At 41.8% G+C, this 9,863-nt stretch overlaps 1 protein-coding gene across 1 annotated transcript in view; it reads right to left on the bottom strand.

Moving 5' to 3' along the window:
- Window positions 1–9,863, bottom strand: part of LOC107698837 (advillin-like) — a 16,804-nt gene that overhangs the window by 5,017 nt on the left and 1,924 nt on the right. Inside the window, exons 4-12 of the mRNA XM_016499961.1 lie at window positions 9,425–9,621; window positions 9,027–9,135; window positions 8,664–8,774; window positions 8,370–8,575; window positions 8,140–8,218; window positions 7,046–7,144; window positions 2,642–2,795; window positions 1,866–1,966; window positions 1,588–1,725 (exon numbers count right to left, since the gene is read on the bottom strand). Of these exons, the coding sequence (XP_016355447.1) occupies window positions 1,588–1,725; window positions 1,866–1,966; window positions 2,642–2,795; window positions 7,046–7,144; window positions 8,140–8,218; window positions 8,370–8,575; window positions 8,664–8,774; window positions 9,027–9,135; window positions 9,425–9,621 (1,194 nt within the window). The remainder of the gene's footprint in view (window positions 1–1,587; window positions 1,726–1,865; window positions 1,967–2,641; window positions 2,796–7,045; window positions 7,145–8,139; window positions 8,219–8,369; window positions 8,576–8,663; window positions 8,775–9,026; window positions 9,136–9,424; window positions 9,622–9,863) is intronic.

The raw sequence follows: 9,863 nt of genomic DNA, 5'->3' as shown, positions 1-9,863 counted from the left end.
TTCATTAACTTACTTTGGTGTTAAACTGATCGACAATCATTATGGTCAAAAGTTCTGCCTCTCTTCTACAAAGGAAATCTGTCACTTTACCTTCCACATGTAAAGGATGTAGTTGTTCCTGCCATTAACGTCATAGCTGTACAGAATCAGATAGCAATCGCCTCCATAGAAGTACCCATGCATTTCAGGATCCACCTCCACCATCTCCAAATTCTCAATGCGCCACACCTGAGGATGGAGAGGTCTTTAGAGATTTTCTGCCAATTATCTCTATGTCTATATTATGTTCCTCCCATTTGCTGTTTGTCACATCTGTGTCTGTAGTGTTATTTCTTTAGACTCTCTGTAATAACTCACGTCCTCCTTACCTGCTTTTGTCCACTGCCATCATCCACCAAACGCTCCTGTGCTGCAACATCGGGCATCACATGCATTCTACTGGCATCAAACTTCTCTTGAGGGACATCAGCTAATTCATGAAAGGACAGAGCAAAGCTTATGGACCAGCATCCATTCATGCTTATTCTGCTCATCATCACAGCCAACTAAAATCTGCATCACAGCTACAGCTAGAGGAGCTACAAGCTACTGCAGATATATTGTCTGCCTGGTCCAGCATAAACAAAGACATGTCTTGCAATGGTCTCCAAATATAACAATTTCACATTTTACATAAAAAAAAAACAGTTGGTGACTTTCAACTGAAGTAACCAGATACCATTGGTGACACCTGTCATTCAGTTTAGAATTTGTTTATCTCTTGCACCATTATCCTTGTTTGGTCTGTGTGTTTAAGTTCCTGTGTGTTCAGTTCTAGTTTGTCCGGTCTCGTCTGCGTTTATGCTACCCCGTGTGTTAGATTAAAGACTTCATAAATCTTATTCTTCTTCATCATTGTGCGTTTAATACAGCATAGCTGTGACAATTGGTACTGACATACAAATGTTTTTTATTTTATTTATTTACTTAAAAAAAAATATATATTTCCAATGTATAGCCTCTATTTTCTATAATCTGTTTTATAGAAAACTGTTTTTGACGTGGAACAAGTGGCATCACTCTGAACAGTAAAATAAAGGCATAGATCTCAAAGTAAGTATATGCCAGTATACACATGACATCAGCTAAAGAGTCAGACACATACCCACTCTCCCTACAGTGTGTGTCCGGCCCAGACCTGCTGTCTGCTCTTTGACAGTCCAGCTCTTGAAGAGTTGTTTGAAGAGAGCCGATTCCCCTCCATCACTGATAGCCTCCACTTTAGTAGTGAGTGGGTAACCCTTCAGTTTAATGAACTCCTGTAAATTAATCACATTAGTCATTTGTAAGTCAATCAAACATGAATCCAAGTCTTATCATGATGACAGTTGATAAAAACTTCACAATAATCCACAAGTAATCCACACGACTCCAGTCCATCAATTACAGTTTTTAAAAAATGCTTACACACAGTTTTTGAAACTATGACTCCATTTCTCAAAACTCTACACACAAAACCACATTAACTTACTTTGGTGTTAAACTGATCGACAATCATTATGGTCAAAAGTTCTGCCTCTCTTCTACAAAGGAAATCTGTCACTTTACCTTCCACATGTAAAGGATGTAGTTGTTCCTGCCATTAACGTCATAGCTGTACAGAATCAGATAGCAATCGCCTCCATAGAAGTACCCATGCATTTCAGGATCCACCTCCACCATCTCCAAATTCTCAATGCGCCACACCTGAGGATGGAGAGGTCTTTAGAGATTTTCTGCCAATTATCTCTATGTCTATATTATGTTCCTCCCATTTGCTGTTTGTCACATCTGTGTCTGTAGTGTTATTTCTTTAGACTCTCTGTAATAACTCACGTCCTCCTTACCTGCTTTTGTCCACTGCCATCATCCACCAAACGCTCCTGTGCTGCAACATCGGGCATCACATGCATTCTACTGGCATCAAACTTCTCTTGAGGGACATCAGCTAATTCATGAAAGGACAGAGCAAAGCTTATGGACCAGCATCCATTCATGCTTATTCTGCTCATCATCACAGCCAACTAAAATCTGCATCACAGCTACAGCTAGAGGAGCTACAAGCTACTGCAGATATATTGTCTGCCTGGTCCAGCATAAACAAAGACATGTCTTGCAATGGTCTCCAAATATAACAATTTCACATTTTACATAAAAAAAAAACAGTTGGTGACTTTCAACTGAAGTAACCAGATACCATTGGTGACACCTGTCATTCAGTTTAGAATTTGTTTATCTCTTGCACCATTATCCTTGTTTGGTCTGTGTGTTTAAGTTCCTGTGTGTTCAGTTCTAGTTTGTCCGGTCTCGTCTGCGTTTATGCTACCCCGTGTGTTAGATTAAAGACTTCATAAATCTTATTCTTCTTCATCATTGTGCGTTTAATACAGCATAGCTGTGACAATTGGTACTGACATACAAATGTTTTTTATTTTATTTATTTACTTAAAAAAAAATATATATTTCCAATGTATAGCCTCTATTTTCTATAATCTGTTTTATAGAAAACTGTTTTTGACGTGGAACAAGTGGCATCACTCTGAACAGTAAAATAAAGGCATAGATCTCAAAGTAAGTATATGCCAGTATACACATGACATCAGCTAAAGAGTCAGACACATACCCACTCTCCCTACAGTGTGTGTCCGGCCCAGACCTGCTGTCTGCTCTTTGACAGTCCAGCTCTTGAAGAGTTGTTTGAAGAGAGCCGATTCCCCTCCATCACTGATAGCCTCCACTTTAGTAGTGAGTGGGTAACCCTTCAGTTTAATGAACTCCTGTAAATTAATCACATTAGTCATTTGTAAGTCAATCAAACATGAATCCAAGTCTTATCATGATGACAGTTGATAAAAACTTCACAATAATCCACAAGTAATCCACACGACTCCAGTCCATCAATTACAGTTTTTAAAAAATGCTTACACACAGTTTTTGAAACTATGACTCCATTTCTCAAAACTCTACACACAAAACCACACACACAACATGCAAAACGTCACACGTATCTTGCAAAAGCAAACACTTCATTCAAAACTATTCAGAACTCTTCTAAAAATGTTATTTTTGTGTAGTAACTCTACACACAAACATAAAATAATTAGCCCCATACATGCCAAACTACACACAGATGTAAAGAATGTAAAACACTACTCTCGTGTGTCTTCTGCTTGTTCAGAGTGCAGTGGAGCACAGGAGTTTGTCACAGCACTCGCGCATACATGCATGTGCACATATACAAATGTACAACTGATGAATTTTACACAGTTATGCAACTGAACTAAATCAATACTGAACTGACTTGAGCTCTATAATAGGGATGCACGATATTATCGGACTGATATCGGAATCGGCCGATAATGGCTTTAAATGTAAATATCGGCATCGGCCTGATATGAAAAATTATGCCGATATGTCTTGTCGATAAGAGGAATACATTAACTCACATGTGCTCAGAGTGTGCTAGCGATTAGATCACATCAGCAGTGTGGCTCATTCTTGAACCAAAGTTTTGTCTGAATGATGATTAGATTCACTCTTTTGGATCGCTGCATTTAATCTGTGAAAGCACGCACAGATTGACACGTTAGGTGTGTGATAGAGTAAACAGTAATAGCACGTGCAGCGGCAGCAGCGGCATATTCTCCCGGGTCCAAATGCCCGTTCGGTAAGGAGTTTTAATCTGTAAGGCCTACTTCTAATTAAAAAATGCAGCGATTGATATATAGTTTATTTATAGTTATTTTCAAAGCTTCAATGTACTGTCAAAAAAAACTTAATTATTGTTTATTTAATTCTAACAAATAAGTTCTTATTAAATCTAACCAAAATGTAAAAATATTTTGCTCATAATTTCCGCACAGGAGAGACTTCATGGTATTGGTCAAAATGAGTTGGAAAATATCGCCATATCGGATATCGGCAAAAATCCAATATCGTGCATCCCTACTCTATAATCACACTATTGACATGTTAGAGATGCTTTACAGTAGAATTTGAATTTGAAACTATTGTGAGGCTGCTGTGAAACAATCTATATTGAATAAAGTGCTTCAGAAATAAAGTTGACTTCCTAACTTGGCTTGTATGCATATTCAGTGTGTGTGTGTGTGTGTGTGTGTCACAATTCGCTGGAGCATGGGCACAAGGAAACGAGGAGACGTGGAGATTTCACAAAACGAGAGTCTTTAATAATCCAACATGGAGACACAGAACACAAGGATGACGTTCACAACAAGTAGACCCGACCAAGGACTAAGGAACAGACAGGAACTAATATACACAGGATAATAAGGAACTCAGGTGCAAGGAGTCATAAGGCAATCAAACTAAACAAGAACAGGAAAAAGACCATATGAGGAAACACAGGAAGAATTACGGGGGCAAAACGGGTCCAAAAGTCTGACATTTCGTCCCCTCCCGGAAGGTGCGTCCTCGCACCGTAGATACAACAGAGGGAGGGATGGTTGGGAACTTGGGCGGAGACTCAGGAGGAGGACGGACACCCGGGAGGGGGCCGGCAGACAGAGAACAGGGAGGTGATGAAGGAGGGAGGAGCCAGGGAAGAGACAGAAGGGGCTTGTTGCAGGAGGAGCCAAGCTGGACCCAGGCCACAGCCATAACGGTGGCCCACGGTGGAGCCGACGGAGGGAGGAGCCCGAGGCGGAGATAGAGATCCGATGATCCAGGGCGACAGGGAGGATCCGGAGGTCCTAGGCGGAGCAGATGGCGCCGGCGACCGATGCGAAAGCATGGATCCGGGAGGCCGCGTTGGAGCCGGAGCGAAAGAGGACTGATGAGGAACCGAGGGGATGAAGGAGCCTGATGGAGCCGGAGGGACGAAGGGACGAGGCGAAGCCAGAGGAGTGGAGTCCCGAGGCGCAGGATGGTCGACGCCAGACCAAGGAGGAGTCAGAGGGCCGAGGGAGCCCGGCGGAGCTAGTGGACTGCCGGGCCACGGTGGAGAGGAGGGAGCTAGGAGCCATGGTGAAACCAATGGGCCCACGGGCCGAGGCGGAGTCCGGGGCTTAGAGGCTGGAGGCCCACGGCGACGTTGAAGGATGGCAGTCCCGCGGAGCTCGCACCGCATAGATGGTGGGCTGAGGGCGAGCAGAGGGGCTGCCAGACGACAGAGGAGGAGAAGGCAGGAGCGGGTGGGAGGGAGGGCATTTGTGAGCCTCTGGGCTTTCAGGCCAGAACTTAGGACCGGGAGCCCTCTCCTCTTCGGTGTGGCACAGTCACCGCGCCATACACAGCTAACTCTAGCCGTGGTGCAGGGGGCGGAGCTCCTCTCCACGCTCACACCATCCGCGGCTTACTCCCTCGTGGCGGGCGTTGTTGGCGGCTCACACACCTTGACTGACGTCATTTGCAGCTCCAGTTCCACGGCAATCCTCAGTATTGTCGCTCTGTGCGGTGATGGCTCGTCGGTCGCGGCGGGCTCCGGCTCTCCGTCAACGGTGGGCTCGGGCATGCGCTCCGCGCATCGGGGAGATGGTGGGCTGGGCACTGGGTTGGGAGTGGAACTGGCGAGATTCTCCTGGGAACAGGAGTGTCCACTCCACAAAGGCGGCAAAATTCGCTCGAGGACCATCTTCGGACGACAGCGCTCCGCATGAGATGTTTAAACTGCCGTCGTAGAACGCACAGAGCGTGTCGTCCGGGTAGCTGGTTAGAGCAGCGAGGACCAGGAACAGTCTAGTATGGCCCTCGAGCGATCTCTCCACCTGCTCCAGCAGGAGGAGGAGGTGGTACTCCGGATGGGAGAGGGGATCCATGGAAACTACGGAGGGAACACACGGAGGTAACTGTACTGGGTCGGGTCTGACTTCAGAGTGGCCGGCGGGCTTGTCTTCGGAGCGGCCGGCAAACTTGACTCAGGAGCGGCCGGTGGGTTTTTCCAGAAAAACGGGAAAACAAAAGACTGCTTACTGTTTCGGTCCGCTGTTCTGTCACGATTCACACTGGGAGAACAGGAAAGAAGGAGCGAGTAGACGAGGTGTAAAGTAAAACGAGAGTCTTTAATAATCCAACATGGAGACACAGAACACAAGGAGGACGTTCAAGACCCGACAAATACAAACTGAACAGACTGGAACTTTTAAACACAGGGCAATCATATATATATATATATATATATATATATATATATACATACTGTAAACAGAAATGCAAGGCGGAAAAATAGTTTCTCTCAAAACACTGTTTTGATTTCTAAGTGAATAAATGATGTGCAAGTGTTTTCACACATGATCACTGTGTGTAGATCATCAGTAAATGAGTGTGGCATTTAAATGGCAGTGTTTCCCAATTGAAACAAAAGAGCTGTTAATTTTGAATTATGTGTGTAAAGTAGAGAACTGTGTTTAGAGTTTTGCAAAAAGTTTGTTTTACTATAGCAAACTGAGTTTAAAGCATGTAATGTGCTTGTAGTTTTGCAGACTTGGTCTAAAGGTTATGTATATGAGTGAATGGTTTTACTGAGTGTGCCTCAAGTACCGCTTTTAGTGTCTAAGCAATTTAAAAAAAACTGTCTTGACTTCAAACCGTTGCTTCCGGCTGAAATAAGAGTCCATAATCCATAATTGCTGTTGTCTCTCACATCAAAATTCAGCCACATATTAGTTTAGAGCTGTTTAAACACAGTGTTGGGGAGTAACTAGTTACATGTAACGGAATTACATCATTTAATTTATGGATTAAGTCAAGTCACCTTTATTTATATAGCGCTTTATACAATACTGATTGTGTCAAAGCAGCTTTACAGTGTGAAATAGGTAAATAGTTTGTCCATGATGCAAGAGGACAATAATAAAGAGTAATTTTTCCAGATGAAGTCAGTTCGATTATAGACTTGTATTTTAGTCGAAGCAATGGTTAAAAAAGTCTTGATTTGTTTCTTACAAACACCATAGTAGATTAAACTGCAGCACACAGGTCATAGAGTATAAATGGAATAAAGGGAAAATCACTCTCCTCCAGTAGCAGCTGAAATAAGATGGAAATAATACAAAATACAGGAACTCACCAGAGCCCTGGTCATTGCTGCTTGTCTCTCTGCTTTGTTGGCTGTCTTTCCCTTCCACACAAATATTGACATTCCCCCCTGATCCAAAATGTAGCAGTCCTGAACGAAAGACAGAAAGAAAGAAAGAAAGAAAGAAAGAAAGAAAGAAAGAAAGAAAGAAAGAAAGAAAGAAAGAAAGAAAGAAAGAAAGAAAGAAAGAAAGAAAGAAAGAAAGAAAGAAAGAAAGAAAGAAAGAAAGAAAGAAAGAAAGAAAGAAAGAAAGAAAGAAAGAAAGAAAGAAAGAAAGAAAGAAAGAAAGAAAGAAAGAAAGAAAGAAAGAAAGAAAGAAAGAAAGAAAGAAAGAAAGAAAGAAAGAAAGAAAGAAAGAAAGAAAGAAAGAAAGAAAGAAAGAAAGAAAGAAAGAAAGAAAGAAAGAAAGAAAGAAAGAAAGAAAGAAAGAAAGAAAGAAAGAAAGAAAGAAAGGCAACAAATGCTTAAAATAATAGAGATTTTTCATATGAAATACTATTTTTTTGTAGTATATTTATATACACATCATAAATTATATTAAAGCATGTTTCAGCAATCAGGGTCAGAAATGTTGTGCATTAGTGCATTCCTTTTGATTTTGTTTTCTTTTGTTGTCTAACATTTCACATATTCAGAATAATACATTCTAGGCCCTTATATTTATGGTTTTAGTGTGCCACCATAGTGACATGTAGTTAACATATCTGTTATTCTCAGAGTCGAGTGTTGAGATGCCTTCCACTATTTGTGTTAATGTAATAACTGGATGGATAAATGTCAAGTTAATGAATTTAATTTAGTTGAAAACACTCACATGCAAAAATTATGTGACAAAGGGTCTGTGATTGCTATACAAACCTTTTGCATCAAAGAAAATCTCCCCTGTATATAGAAATATTTGTAAACTTACTTTCTGACCAACAAATCAATCACAAATGAACACACAATTTCATGAAAGCAAATATGTGATCAGATGATATTTTGGATTGACTTATGTTCCAATGGGAATAAACTATAAGAGTGGATTATCTATGCATTCTACACAAATTACCACTACAGCTGCAAAAGTTCATGTGTGTACTTACATCGTGATTCAGCATGTCCTGTGTGAGTGGACTGGTTGCAATCTCTGTGATGTTCATAGCTCCATTAGCGTCTGACACACTGCAACGTTTAAGGTTTGTTAGATTAAGTAAAGAATTCTAACTAGTACCCCGTAAACATTAGGTGAGCCGATGAATCAATTAAATGACATATTAGGTCATACAAACAGCTGACATGTCCGACATAAAAACCTAGAGCTGACAGCACTTACTGATAGAGGGTGAGCTTAGACATTTGCTCCTGGTCAGTTATTTCATCAGGCGTCCCACTGGGCAGCTTAGAGGGCCGTTCACCCAAAAGGCTCACCATCAACTCCATTAACGAAGGGGAGTTTGCCTCTGCATCCCCCTCAATCACGCCGATTTCTGGCCGACCCCCTCTCTCACGATCCCTGATGTCCTTGGCCAGCATCATGCCCTTACAGTCAACAATGAGCAGCATGACATTATGATTTAAAAGAACCCAAAACTTTACCATAAGTATACATATATACATAAGAGGCCACCTTCAGACGTTCTTGTTTGTTGCTTTCAGGGCCATTCCACTGGATAATGGTCTTGCCGAGATCCAGCAGAAAGACACTCCCAGTGTCAAAGCTGTTCCAGCTTATTTCCACCTGCAAATTGATTTACTCATTCATCGCTTGAGAATCATAGCCTCAATAATTTCACTCTGACGGAGATCCACAAGCATTTTGATAATTGGACAGATCCATTCAAGATCAGACGAAGGATTGTGAGGAACATTAGGGTTAAAAACACTCAGGCAAACTAGTGAAATCAAGAAACCAGACAAACATTCACCATTTTGGTACCTGCTGTGGTACTAGAAGACATTTAGTAATACTCCAGACAAACAGTTTGCTCACCTCTGTGCCAGTCACTTTCCTTTTTCCTTTCACATGCAGCAGTCTTTGAATGTTATAAGTGTTTGTCTCCACGTGGTTCATTCCCGATGACACCCCTCCGGACTTATAACTAAGGACATATGAAGACATGTATTTGTGGCTTTTTGTCATCTTCGTGAACCATACACAGAAGAACGTAAGAATGTAAGGTTGGACTGTTTCTAGATGTTAGTGGCCGCTAAGGGGCCCCAAGCCACCAGGGGGCCTTTTAAAGTAAAGTTTTTTTGTTTTGTTTTTAGGTTACATGTACAATAACAGTGGCTGTTGTTGTTCTTATATTTTATCTAGCTTGCACAACTTTCTTTCTATCAACTATTTTGCTCTATTATAATTAGATCTGACAGATTTGGGATGCTTACATTATGCCCTGTTTGAAATATCCGCAGAAGATGCTGGATTCGTGGTGCTGCACCTCCCGGTGCTGAACAGGTGAGGAGCCCAGGAACTCATCCAGCTGCATGGCATAGACAGCAGCAGCTCCCTGTTCATCCAGTGTAGACATGGATCCTATCCAGTAATGAATGTCATAGTATGCAGATTTACCACCTTTGCGTGTCTGCATATAGATGACAGACATAGGATGTAAAACCTGAGGCTTTAACTGAATTTTTAATTGGTTATGTGATGTCTAAGCACCAATAGTTGTCGAACAGGAAATAATCAGGTTAGGCTGAAGGGATGAGGCGAGGACAATGGGTTTTTTATTAGAGTTCAAAAATAACACAAAAAACAATACAAACTACCCCAAGGAGGGGAAAATATAGTCCAAGCAGGCAGTGACAGGACTGGAGCTCACAT

The sequence above is a fragment of the Sinocyclocheilus anshuiensis genome, unplaced genomic scaffold (assembly GCF_001515605.1).
Source record: "Sinocyclocheilus anshuiensis isolate Anshui unplaced genomic scaffold, SAMN03320099.WGS_v1.1 scaffold638, whole genome shotgun sequence".
NCBI lineage: Eukaryota > Metazoa > Chordata > Actinopteri > Cypriniformes > Cyprinidae > Sinocyclocheilus > Sinocyclocheilus anshuiensis.
This window is presented reverse-complemented; position numbering and strand designations above follow the sequence as displayed.